The following is a 12,889-nucleotide window of genomic DNA, read 5'->3' as shown; positions in this document are numbered from 1 at the left end:
TCGAGCCTGCGTCACGTTCAGCAGAAAATGTTTTATAAAACGTAACCAAAGAAATATATTGAAAATAATTTGAGAGGAAATAATATAATAGGCTAAAAGCAAATGAGCAACAACACCCAACTCTGACAACTAGTCAAATCTCTCTAGAGTAAAGCCTCCGGGCTTAGCCCCTAACGGGTGTAGATATGATTTTGGTAATCGGTCATACTCATATTAACATGACATAAATAGGAAAGACCTAACTACATATAAAACAAATAAAAAGAAGTTTAGAATGGGCATATGACCATAGATAGCACACCCTAAACAAGTATGACTAGACATCCAACACGCGGCTACAAACAACATACCTTGAACAAGTATGACCGGACACAATACACCAACAAAGACCAACACATGCTGGGCACAAAAACTTTGAATAGCATTAAATTTATGTACTTTAGCTACAAGTAATAGAATCTTATTGTAGCAGAATTGGATTGGGTTGAAATGGAAGCAGTGATTCTCATTTCAGACAATCAAATCAGGAACCAAAATTTACTCATGAGACTGTCAAATCCCAAACACATAGGCCTACTAAGACGAAGACTGCAGAGAGAGTTGAGAATATTAACACATCACCAAAGACTCATCATCTTCACCATTGGTATTTTGCAGCCACAAGAACTTCTTCATACCTTTCAGCTGCATGGTCCCAACTTAGATCCTGGGTCATCCCTCTTCGCTGGAGTCCTTCCCAACTCTTCTTGTATTGTCGATAAGTGAGTAAGCAGTTCCCCAATGCGTGTATTAGCTTATTAGCCTCCGCACTATCAAACGTCCACCCGAAGCCAGACTCGTTGAATGGATCGAAAGGTATGACGGTATCTCTTAGACCCCCAACACTGTGAACAACTGGTATTGTGCCATAGTTCATTGCGTAGAGTTGGTTCAGTCCACAAGGTTCAAATCTTGATGGCATGAGTAAGATGTCTATGCCAGCAGTTATTCTGTGCGCCATCTTGACAGAGAAACCTACCCATCCTCGAACTTTGTCGCGGTGTTGGTTTTCGAAGTCTCTGAGCATTTGTTCTAAATCTTGCCTGCCAGTGCCCAACAAAACTAGTTGGACATCCTGACCCACCATCCATGGAATGGCCTCAGCTATTATATCAACTCCTTTCTGGTGATCCAATCTCCCGATAAAACCGATCAGAGGTACATCCTCACGAACAGGCAACCCGAGCTCCTTCTGCAGAGCTGCTTTACATTGGGGCTTCCCTGTCTGAAGTGTTTCTATTGAGTAGTTTGTGTAACCATCTGATGTGAGGTGAATATCATACTGTGGACTCCACTCTTTTGAATCAATCCCATTCACAATGCCCGTCATTTTCCAGTCAATCTCATTGATTATTCCATGTAAACCCCAACCTCCTTCAATAGTTTTAAGCTCCCAAGCGTATCCATGACTGACTGTGACCACACGATCAGCTGCCTTCAAACCGGCTGCAAAGATATTGAAGTGCTCACCACCGACAGGGTCATACATCTTGAAGAGATCCATATAATGTTCTGGAAGATCCACACGATAAAAATCATCGACTGGCCCCCGACCCTGCAGAACCAGTAAATGTGGTGAAATACACACATCAGTTCTTTTTTCCCCATCTTTGGAGAGAGAGGACTAATGTGCAATTGATGCGAGGAAATCTTTGCGGGTGATAAAGTTTATCAACGGAAAATCATGCTTCCATCAACAAAATTATACAAATTTAAGTGTCTAGCAAAAACATCTATCTTCCATCCATCTTCGGCCAGGTAGTAGTGATATTTGTTTTTGGTCTCCTAAGTCTCAACCACCACCATATGTCTAGAATCTCTCAATTCTCTTCATTGTCGAAGGATACAATTTTCATATGGGTCACATTCAGAAGTACTCTTTTTTGCAGGGTCGTTAATTCTTTGTATGAAGGAATTGGAGGATTTGGGTTACATCCTTTGGAGATGCAAGTCCACTCTCTTGATTTGGGACTCCCTTTTAGAGACATTTGGGATGAGTATTGGTTCGAAATAGAGAGACAAGAACGGTCGGAATAAGAATAACAGAGGCAGGGGGCAAAGAGGAGGAAAGGTGGGGGAAGAGAGTGGAGCATTTGCTTATATTTCCATTACCGAGCCACAAATTTTGATGGGAAAAGTTTTGAAATTCATTTTACAATGAAAAAAATAATAGACTGAATCAAATAAATTTCACTAACCTGGTGAGCTATGTTGTGAATTACGAGAATAGATCTTGTGAATATCATGAGACCATTGTCTCTATAATATGCTTTCAAATATACAGGTAACATTGCAGTATGCCAATCATTTGCAACGAAAACTAAATTTCCATCTCCGTAACATACACCCCCACATGGAACATGCCAAGGAACCTGAAAAAAAAGAGGCAAAATATTACTTCCAAATAAATATGATCAGCTTTAGTTGTACCACAAAAAGTGAGAATGTTATTAGAAAATAGCAATTTCCATTTGATAATCCACTTTAGCCTTTCAGCCTCTTGATGGTGATCATTAGTCTATCAGCCTCTTGATGGTTATCAATGATCGTAAGGCGTTCATCCTTTAGTTCCTGGGTAGGGGTGCAGACCCCTGGCCCTTGGGCTGTTTTTGTATTCCCTTTCAATGAAGTTTTCTTGACTTTCTAACTTAAAATATAATAACAATAATGCAGTTTATCCATTGAAAAAGCATTCGTAGAAGTGGACTAGCAATCCATTGACAACATCAATGGAAATGGAGGATATAGGTTAGAGACTGTTTCTTATCTGTAAATTACTTTATCGTTATAATGGCAGACCTCAGGGTAAAATCACAGCTTCCAGAGATGTTGGACAAAGCTGTCCTCTCTCTACCCTTATATTCACTTCAGTGATGAATTCATTAAGTTGTCCTTCAGAATGGTTTGGATTCAAGCTCACGAAAGGTTTCTGTTAGAGTAGTAATAGGAAAAAGTGAGAATATTTCTAAGAATACTAGTAATGGTATAATGAATCCCAGCTATAATAAGTTAGAGGTTGGTTTATTTTCATAGCTAATCCCTAATCCCTCCTTGTAAATGGGATAATGAATCCCAGGACCATCTGTAGGTCCATTGCTCTTTTATGAGACATTTGGTAGGAGTAGCACTTTCATTGAAATATCTCAAGCAACCTCCATCCATTGCCTGCGGCTGAATCACCCTTTCAGAAAGATGACAAGAGTTTTGTGGGTGAATCTGGTTAGAAGTTCTACTTAAGATCTCATTTTTGTACCACAGGCATTTAATGTAAGATACATCATTTTGTCATTATTTTCCTACCGATATTTGTTCTAATTGGAGGGAATTTTGTAACCTTCGTTAACCTTGGATATCCCTCTCTTTTGTATATTCCATTGCATTAATGAAATTTGTTTCACTTTCAAAAAAATATAAATATCTATGCACTTTAGCCAGTTTTACCTCAACCGCTGCCTTGCAAAAGAATGTCATACGCTTTAATATATCCTGAACCAATGAACATTAGTAAATGTAAGACGTGAGCAGTTGGAAATGATAATGAATTAATTGCTTGGATAATAACTTGGAGGGCAATACGATTATATTGTAATTGATATCAGAGAAATTAATATTATTGCTATATCGATTATAATAATAATCTGAGTTTTATTCTCACTATTTCATAAACTAAGTCCATCCCTTAGCATAACTTTTTAAGGTAAAATAGCAGGTGTCATCATTTTACCTGATGGTCTCCCCCATATATATTCTGTTCTCTGTGGTGAAACATGTTGTTATCAATGAAGACAAAGTCAACTCCATCTACATATGTTTGGAAGAACGCAACTTCAAGGTCCTACCAGTCACAAAATTCACATATCGGTGATAACATACAAGAAAAATTGTTTACAAAATGTAATAGCTCAAAGTAAAAGTTGTTGCACCTGTCCATCCACTTTATATCTTTTCCGAACGCCTGTATCTTGGAGGCCAGCATAATTTGCATATCGAGGTACTATAACCTATAAAGTAGAAATGAAATAAAAATGGGGACCAATGCTGAGACGAACATAAATTTACTTATTTAGAAACAATTACAACTAACATTGGTGTTTATAGTAAGCAAGATTGTCAAATGTATCTTTTCTATATGTTGTTTTTAAGCAAAAAAGAACTAGCTAAGTGAAAAGTACTACCATAACCCTATGTCCGCGACGAGCCAAAGCCTTTGGTAAGGAGCCAGCAACGTCTCCAAGCCCACCTGAAAGAAATCTTCAAAAACTCAGTACGTAATCGATAAATAATGATGTGAACAGAAGTATATGCAGAGAGGCAGGCATTTTTGTTTTGTTTACTGACATCTTAAAAACTTCAATACCAATAATCAAACTCAGAATAACTGAAAGCAAAGCTGAAGTTGACAGATAAAAAAAAAAAAGGCTAAGAGGTATTTGGTGCACGTGCAACTAATGGAGAAGGATCATGTTTTATACAAATTAAACTAGAGAATTATTTATATCGCTGGAACGATTAGTGAAGTACAACGGGCAAAACAGAACATTGAACTCGAAATTATTGAGGATAGCTTCTTAATTTCCCCAAAAAAATATGGAGATAATGAATTTCGTAAGATCCTAAAATATTTTCACGAAAGAGAAAGGAAAATGGACCTAAAAGGATTTCACAGGCTACAATCATCCACTTAAAAGAAAAATACCAGTTTTTGACCAAGGAGCACACTCTGCAGCAACTATTATGACATTCATAACATTAACCCCAGCCAAAGGAGAAGGCTTAACATCCACACTTTCACTTTCAGCAGCATCACTATCAACCTTCAAAGTTGGTTCACTTGGTTGTCCATTCTTTTCTTCTTTTACAGCGGAATATGAAGATTTACTGGCAAGAAAGGCTGGAACAAAATCGGAAGATTTTTTCTTTGAGCTGCCTTTCAGCTGATGTTTGGAATCTGGAAGAACTTTTTTTGAACTTCCTTTCAGCTGGTCTTTTCGATCGGGAAGAACATCAGAATATTTGATCTTTGAACTACTTTTCAGCTGATCTTTGGGACCTGCACTGGATATTATCTTTTTAAGATCTACAACTTGCTTCTCATCATTTTTATCAGACGGCCTACTGGAAAAAGTCGGTACAGCATCCAGTTGCTTTCTTACATCTAAATTGTCATTGCTGACAGGTAGACTGCTTCCGTTCAAACTATCAACAGTACCTTCATCATTGCGCGAAGGAAAATCAGGAATAGGGAATGAGCCATCCATTTGTTCATTTGAATTTTGTTCTTCCTTGGAGTCGAGGGAAGTACCTTTTATGGATAAAACCAATTTCTTTCTCTCTGCAATCTACAGAACACAGGAAAGTTATATTTGAATGCCCAAATTTGAGCTCCTACAACTGGAAATTCAGGAAAAACAAGAATCCGAGAATGTATATAACAAGATCTTTTTTTACTTTTTATTTTCTCCGCAAACTATCCCATTTCGAAGTCTAAGAGTACTCCTAAAAGAACAGGACTGACATCACAGCAATATTGCAACATATTGTTCGGCCTCCAATCCGTTATACCTACAGCTGATCTCTAATAGTATCACAAAATTTGGGGGTTTCCTAACTAGGTAGCTGATCTCCATCCGCCAACTCCACTCACATGAACTTTCAGTTTAACTGATAGCAAAGCTAAGAACCGAGTCCACAAAATTATAATATCGGAAAGAAAAAAGCATCAAAGCAAAGCAAATAAAACTAAAAAAACATATATACCTGCTCAAGTAGCTGTTGCTGCATTGCAAGAACCTTCTTGCTCTTTTCAATGGTTGCTTGAATTACTTGGTCCGGATCGTCACTCCTCTGACCACTGTTAAGATCCGAAGTGGCTGCTCTTGCTCGCAGAGGCGTAGGCCATTTCCCGTTCCTCCCAACCATTTTGTCCACTAAAAACCCCACGCCTTCGGCAGACCTCTGATTCTGCTGCTTAAGTGAAGAACAGACAGTCCGATGATAGGTGTTACTAAGAACGATCATGGAGGTCTCTGTGTAGGCCTCGATGGTGAATGGTAGAGACCCTATAAACACCATTTCTCTTCTCAACGGCAGAAGAAACCCAAGTGAGGGACCGGAAATTGAAGGAGACCCAGATGAGGCTCGCATGTAACAGAAATAGAGAAGATAAAAAAGGAATGAAGAGAGGGCAATTGAAGGAGCAGAAAGATGCAATTGAATTGATGCTGTGGGTCGCGCTCGCAATTGAATCGATGGAATCAGAGATGGGTAATGGGCTGTCAATCTGTGAGCCTGAAATTAACTCACAAATTTGGACAAAAAAAATTCCCCTCCCTTAACCTTAACAATGTGTAACTCTCGAACGGCAATTGGACACGTGTAAATCATGAAACCGCGAGTGCTCTAGTCTTGGCCGCATCCAATTTTTCCCCTTCCTTAACGACGAAGTCATCCGTTTGATTTTCCGTCTTTATTACCTTCAGAGATCTTGAACGAAGTTTCACAAGCTCTCTCCAATGGCGGCTCTGGGACATCTGCCTGAAGAAGTGATGATCGAGATTCTCTCCAGGCTTCCGCCGGAGTCTCTGCTTCGATTCAAGACCGTTCGAAAATCCTGGTATGCTCTAATCAACGACCCTAAATTCGCGACCATACATTTCTCCAATTCTCATCATCAGCAGAAACACATTCTTGTCAAGCATCTTGTTACCAAGAACTCTGGCAAGATGGATTATATCTTCTCCTTCCTCAAATTCCCCCTTCCCTTCAATGGATCTGTGCGATGTCGATTTGCCATCCGATGAGTCTTTTCGATATTCCGAAATCCGTGGCCATTCTCACGGTTTAGTCTGCCTCACCAATCTTCGTAGGGACATTTTCCTATGCAATCCAGCCACCAGAGAGTTTCGAAAACTACCGCCATCGATTCTCCTCCTCACCGAACCCCCGGATGTCTTTGAAGGGATCGATTCCTCCACCAACGCCATCGGATTTGGGTACGATTCGAAATCTATGGATTTCAAGGTGGTTAGGGTGGTGGATTTTATACAACCACCTCTCATTTTTCACTCTACTAGGATTGAAATTTATGATTTGAGCAAAGATAGATGGAGAGAAATTCATACTCCTGTTTGTGGTCGTGCAAAGTGGACGCCTTCCTTTGATAGATATCAGGAAGGAACATTTTATTGGTGGGCGGCTACAGATGAAGATGAAGGGGAAGGGGAAGAAATTATACTGTCATTTGACATGAGTGAGGAGGTTTTCGGGCTAATTCCGATGCCAGAGAGTTTGAAGGGGGAGAGACAAGGGTTCGATTGTTATATTTCATTACCCATGGAAAGGGGATGTGAAAGAGTTTGACATTTGGGAGATGGAGAAGGATGATTTGGTGGGTTTCATGGTCAAAGCTGATTACAATTGGGCCTCTTTTTGGAATTGATAAGCCATTAGCGTTTGTGGGTTCTAATTTACTCTTAATGGAAGCAATGGAAGGGCATGTGGTTTTGTACAATATTCGAGAGCTTCCCATAAAAGGGGCACCCAGAAGTGTTTCAAGCTACTCAAGCTACTACTTTTGTGGAGAGTATGATATCGGTGAAAGGAGGAAATAACTTGAAATATGAAATTTGAATCTAAGTTTTAGTTTGTGCACAGAGTCTATGTACTTTTGAATCCTTACTTTAGATTTTATACAAAATCATCTGCTTCCTTACACAAAACCTCAGTGTGATTTTGGAACTAAACTAATGATCGATGATAATAACAAGATCTAGATCAGTATGACTTTAAGCAATATCGGGTTAAATCAATCTTTTCTTTCCTATTAAAATGGATAGTCTCAGATGTATTATTATACTTAATTCAGGTTGTCTCAAATAGGGGTGGACATGCAACTCACAGTCCGGACCAACTCAACCCCAGTTATAAGGGATGGGTTGGATTAGCATTTCGAGTTGGGTTTATTTTTCTGAACCCGAATTGGTTCGATTCGACTTCGGGTTAATGGGACAATAACTTTGATTTACATTAAGTAGTGGTCGAACCTGTGCATAAGTCCTTAGAGTAAGGACAAAGTATCACTACTCATAAATAAGCTAAAATACTTAATGTATTTTATAAATAAAAAAAATCGGTTAAGGTAAACCCAAAGTCGTTGACTCATTAACCCGAAACCAAACCGAACCAGTTCGAGTTCAGAAGAATGAACTCAACCCACAGTATCACTATTTGCTTTTCTTTAACGAAAGTTGCTGAAATATGAACTCCATGTCTCTTATTAAATTTGGATTAATTTGGATATTATAATTGAAGGGGCAGAAAGATATTATAATTGAGAGGGCAATGAAATGCTGTGAGTCGCTCTCGCAATTGAATTGATGGAATCAGAGATGGGTAATGGGCTGTCAATCTGTGAGCCTGAAATTAACAAACAAATTTGTACCAAAAAATTCCCTTCCCTTAATAACGCGTCAATCATGAACACCAATTACACACGTGTAAATCATGTAGTCTTGTCCTCGCCCAATATTTCCCCTCCCTTAACGACGAAGTCATCCGTTTGATTTTCCGTCTTTATTCCCTTCACAAATCTTGAACAACCTTTCACAACCTCTCTCCCATGGCTGCTCTGGGACATCTGCCTGAAGAAGTGATGATCGAGATTCTCTCCAGGCTTCCGCCGGAGTCTCTGCTTCGATTCAAGACCGTTCGAAAATCCTGGTATGCTCTAATCAACGACCCTAAATTCGCGACCATACATTTCTCCAATTCTCATCATCAGCAGAAACACATTCTTGTCAAGCATCTTGTTACCAAGAACTCTGGCAAGATGGATTATATCTTCTCCTTCCTCAAATTCCCCCTTCCCTTCAATGGATCTGTGCGATGTCGATTTGCCATCCGATGAGTCTTTTCGATATTCCGAAATCCGTGGCCATTCTCACGGTTTAGTCTGCCTCACCAATCTTCGTAGGGACATTTTCCTATGCAATCCAGCCACCAGAGAGTTTCGAAAACTACCGCCATCGATTCTCCTCCTCACCGAACCCCCGGATGTCTTTGAAGGGATCGATTCCTCCACCAACGCCATCGGATTTGGGTACGATTCGAAATCTATGGATTTCAAGGTGGTTAGGGTGGTGGATTTTATACAACCACCTCTCATTTTTCACTCTACTAGGATTGAAATTTATGATTTGAGCAAAGATAGATGGAGAGAAATTCATACTCCTGTTTGTGGTCGTGCAAAGTGGACGCCTTCCTTTGATAGATATCAGGAAGGAACATTTTATTGGTGGGCGGCTACAGATGAAGATGAAGGGGAAGGGGAAGAAATTATACTGTCATTTGACATGAGTGAGGAGGTTTTCGGGCTAATTCCGATGCCAGAGAGTTTGAAGGGGGAGAGACAAGGGTTCGATTGTTATATTTCATTACCCATGGAAAGGGGATGTGAAAGAGTTTGACATTTGGGAGATGGAGAAGGATGATTTGGTGGGTTTCATGGTCAAAGCTGATTACAATTGGGCCTCTTTTTGGAATTGATAAGCCATTAGCGTTTGTGGGTTCTAATTTACTCTTAATGGAAGCAATGGAAGGGCATGTGGTTTTGTACAATATTCGAGAGCTTCCCATAAAAGGGGCACCCAGAAGTGTTTCAAGCTACTCAAGCTACTACTTTTGTGGAGAGTATGATATCGGTGAAAGGAGGAAATAACTTGAAATATGAAATTTGAATCTAAGTTTTAGTTTGTGCACAGAGTCTATGTACTTTTGAATCCTTACTTTAGATTTTATACAAAATCATCTGCTTCCTTACACAAAACCTCAGTGTGATTTTGGAACTAAACTAATGATCGATGATAATAACAAGATCTAGATCAGTATGACTTTAAGCAATATCGGGTTAAATCAATCTTTTCTTTCCTATTAAAATGGATAGTCTCAGATGTATTATTATACTTAATTCAGGTTGTCTCAAATAGGGGTGGACATGCAACTCACAGTCCGGACCAACTCAACCCCAGTTATAAGGGATGGGTTGGATTAGCATTTCGAGTTGGGTTTATTTTTCTGAACCCGAATTGGTTCGATTCGACTTCGGGTTAATGGGACAATAACTTTGATTTACATTAAGTAGTGGTCGAACCTGTGCATAAGTCCTTAGAGTAAGGACAAAGTATCACTACTCATAAATAAGCTAAAATACTTAATGTATTTTATAAATAAAAAAAATCGGTTAAGGTAAACCCAAAGTCGTTGACTCATTAACCCGAAACCAAACCGAACCAGTTCGAGTTCAGAAGAATGAACTCAACCCACAGTATCACTATTTGCTTTTCTTTAACGAAAGTTGCTGAAATATGAACTCCATGTCTCTTATTAAATTTGGATTAATTTGGATATTATAATTGAAGGGGCAGAAAGATATTATAATTGAGAGGGCAATGAAATGCTGTGAGTCGCTCTCGCAATTGAATTGATGGAATCAGAGATGGGTAATGGGCTGTCAATCTGTGAGCCTGAAATTAACAAACAAATTTGTACCAAAAAATTCCCTTCCCTTAATAACGCGTCAATCATGAACACCAATTACACACGTGTAAATCATGTAGTCTTGTCCTCGCCCAATATTTCCCCTCCCTTAACGACGAAGTCATCCGTTTGATTTTCCGTCTTTATTCCCTTCACAAATCTTGAACAACCTTTCACAACCTCTCTCCCATGGCTGCTCTGGGACATCTGCCTGAAGAAGTGATGATCGAGATTCTCTCCAGGCTTCCGCCGGAGTCTCTGCTTCGATTCAAGACCGTTCGAAAATCCTGGTATGCTCTAATCAACGACCCTAAATTCGCGACCATATATTTCTCCAATTCTCCTCATCAGCAGAAACACATTCTTGTCAAGCGTCTTGTTACCAAGAACTCTGGCAAGCAGGAAAATATCTTCTCCTTCCTCAACTTCCCCCTTCCCTTCGATGGATCTGTGCCGGTTTACGATGTCGATTTGCCATCCGATGAGGATCTTCGATATTCCCAAATCTGTGGCCATTCTCACGGTTTACTCTGCCTCACCGATCTTGGTACGGACATTTTCCTCTGCAATCCAGCCACCAGAGAGTTTCAGAAACTACCGCGGTCGATTCTCCTCCTCACCGAACCCCCCACTGAGCCCGACGGGTACGATTCGTCCACGAATGCTGTCGGATTTGGGTACGATTCGAAATCTAAGGATTTCAAGGTGGTTAGGGTTGTGGATTTTATGGAAGGAGTGTGCCATTTTTACCCTTCGAGAGTGGAAATTTATGATTTGAGTAAAGATAGATGGAGAGAAATTGAGACTCCTATTTGTGGATCTGTATTTTGGATGCCTTCCTTTGAGATGTATCATGAAGGAACATATTATTGGTGGGCAAAGACAGGTGAAGGAGAAGAAATTATACAGTCATTTGACATGAGTGAGGAGGTTTTCGGGCGAATTTCGATGCCAGAGAGTTTCAAGCGGGGGGACCGTATGTATAGAAGTATGGGGGTTTTGAATGGATCGATTGTTCTATTTCATTATCCATCGGAAGAGGGTGAAAAAGAGTTCGAGATTTGGGAGATGGAGAAGGATGAATTTGGTGGGGTTTCATGGTCAAAGCTGCTCACAATTGGGCCTCTTTTTGGAATTGGGAAACCGTTGGTGTTTGTGGGTTCTAATGAACTCTTAATGGAATCAATTGAAGGGCAGGTGGTTTTGTACAATACTCGAACCAAACAGTTGAGAGAGCTTCCCATGAAAGGGAACCCAGAAGAGTTTCAAGCTACTCAAGCTACTGTTTTTGTCGAGGGTTTGGTGTCTGTGAAAGGAGGAAATAACCTGAAATATGAAATTTGAATCTAAGTTTTAGTTTTTACACCAGACATGTACTTTTGAATTCATGCTTTAGCTTTTACACAAAATCATCTATTTCTTGTACACTCCTACATCCCTATGTGAGCGTGATTTTAAAACTAATGGTGATTATGATAATAACAAGTTACACCGTTATGGCTTTTAAAATAAGCAATATACCATTTTTTTTTATTGACTGATTGGACGGGTAGTCTCATCTACATTTTTGTACTATGTTATTGATTTTCGAGTAGTCTCAAATAAAGGTGTATATTCAATCCAACAACCCGAACCAACCCAACCCCAATTGTAAGAGTTGAGTTGGGTTGAGTTTATTTTTCTAAACCCGAATTGGTCCAGTTCAATTTCGGGTTAATATGACAAAAACTTCGAGTTGACCAGACCAAATTGAACAAAAATTTATAAAATACATCACAGCTTATTCACGTGGGCCCTGATGTTACTTCATTTCTCATTGTTTCTTTTTATGGTTTTTTTAAAATTTGTTGGATAATATTTTATTATATATTATTTTTAATTTTTTAAAAAACAATTTCTTAATATTTCGTACTATTCCTAAACCCATTATAATAAATAATTATTCATACGCTTTATACTATTTTTAAATACATGGTTATACTATTTTTAAATACATCTCTAATAATTAGTTAAGCAATCATTTTTTTTATTTGAGAATATGGTTTAGATATGTTTATTGATTTTGTTTATTTTTTTCTCTACTATTTTTTCATAGGTTTTCTTTATTGGCTTGGTGAGAAATAAATAATTTTAAATATTTAGGAAAAGTTTCACAAGTATATTTTGATTTTGATTTTGTTGGGTAGGATGTTTACATAATTCTTGAGATGAATAAATAATTAATTTCAATAGATTTTCAAATTAATTTCTAATAGATTTGAAAATCTTGATGGAATGAAAATATAAGAATGAAGTAACTAGAATCCATTAAAAATGA

At 38.8% G+C, this 12,889-nt stretch overlaps 2 protein-coding genes and 1 pseudogene across 5 annotated transcripts; 2 read left to right on the top strand and 1 right to left on the bottom strand.

Annotated features, from left to right (window-relative positions):
• Positions 1 to 399: 399 nt before the first annotated feature.
• Positions 400 to 10,575, bottom strand: LOC111442471 (granule-bound starch synthase 2, chloroplastic/amyloplastic-like). Of its 4 annotated transcripts, XM_023079922.1 has the most exons (10): positions 10,476 to 10,551; positions 8,371 to 8,421; positions 5,797 to 6,294; positions 4,736 to 5,378; positions 4,215 to 4,279; positions 3,963 to 4,040; positions 3,764 to 3,874; positions 3,481 to 3,525; positions 2,238 to 2,411; positions 400 to 1,594 (listed from the first exon to the last, which is right to left on the bottom strand). In XM_023079922.1, the coding sequence occupies exons 3-10, from the start codon at positions 6,181 to 6,183 to the stop codon at positions 638 to 640; spliced, it is 2,460 nt and encodes an 819-aa protein (XP_022935690.1). In that variant the 5' UTR covers positions 6,184 to 6,294; positions 8,371 to 8,421; positions 10,476 to 10,551; the 3' UTR covers positions 400 to 637. The 4 variants fall into 4 exon arrangements, with proteins under 4 accessions (XP_022935690.1, XP_022935688.1, XP_022935689.1 ...); XM_023079920.1 differs by lacking the exon at positions 8,371 to 8,421 and having other exon boundaries at positions 10,476 to 10,575; XM_023079921.1 differs by lacking the exons at positions 8,371 to 8,421; positions 10,476 to 10,551 and having other exon boundaries at positions 4,736 to 5,248; positions 5,342 to 5,378; positions 5,797 to 6,374.
• On the top strand, positions 6,418 to 7,847 carry LOC111442475 (annotated as a pseudogene).
• A 112-nt stretch (positions 10,576 to 10,687) lies between the features above and the next one.
• On the top strand, positions 10,688 to 12,090 carry LOC111442473 (F-box protein CPR30-like). The gene has a single exon (XM_023079923.1). It carries the CDS (start codon positions 10,762 to 10,764, stop codon positions 11,914 to 11,916), a length of 1,155 nt encoding a protein of 384 aa, XP_022935691.1. The 5' UTR covers positions 10,688 to 10,761; the 3' UTR covers positions 11,917 to 12,090.
• Positions 12,091 to 12,889: the final 799 nt, after the last annotated feature.

The sequence above is a fragment of the Cucurbita moschata genome, unplaced genomic scaffold (assembly GCF_002738365.1).
Source record: "Cucurbita moschata cultivar Rifu unplaced genomic scaffold, Cmos_1.0 Cmo_Scf00004, whole genome shotgun sequence".
Taxonomy (NCBI): Eukaryota; Viridiplantae; Streptophyta; class Magnoliopsida; order Cucurbitales; family Cucurbitaceae; genus Cucurbita; species Cucurbita moschata.
Note: the sequence above shows the minus strand (reverse complement) of the source record. Positions and strands in the feature narration are given on the sequence as shown.

Coding starts and splice junctions, on each gene's coding strand:
- LOC111442473 (XM_023079923.1), top strand. CDS start 10,762: ATGGCTGCTCTGGGACATCTGCCTGAAGAAGTGATGATCGAGATTCTC.
- LOC111442471 (XM_023079920.1), bottom strand. CDS start 6,183: ATGCGAGCCTCATCTGGGTCTCCTTCAATTTCCGGTCCCTCACTTGGG. Junction 3,526..3,763: donor TATATGGGGGAGACCATCAG/GTAAAATGATGA, acceptor TCATTGGTTCAG/GATATATTAAAGCGTATGAC. Junction 2,412..3,480: donor TTTGCAAGGCAGCGGTTGAG/GTAAAACTGGCT, acceptor CTTTTTTTTCAG/GTTCCTTGGCATGTTCCATG.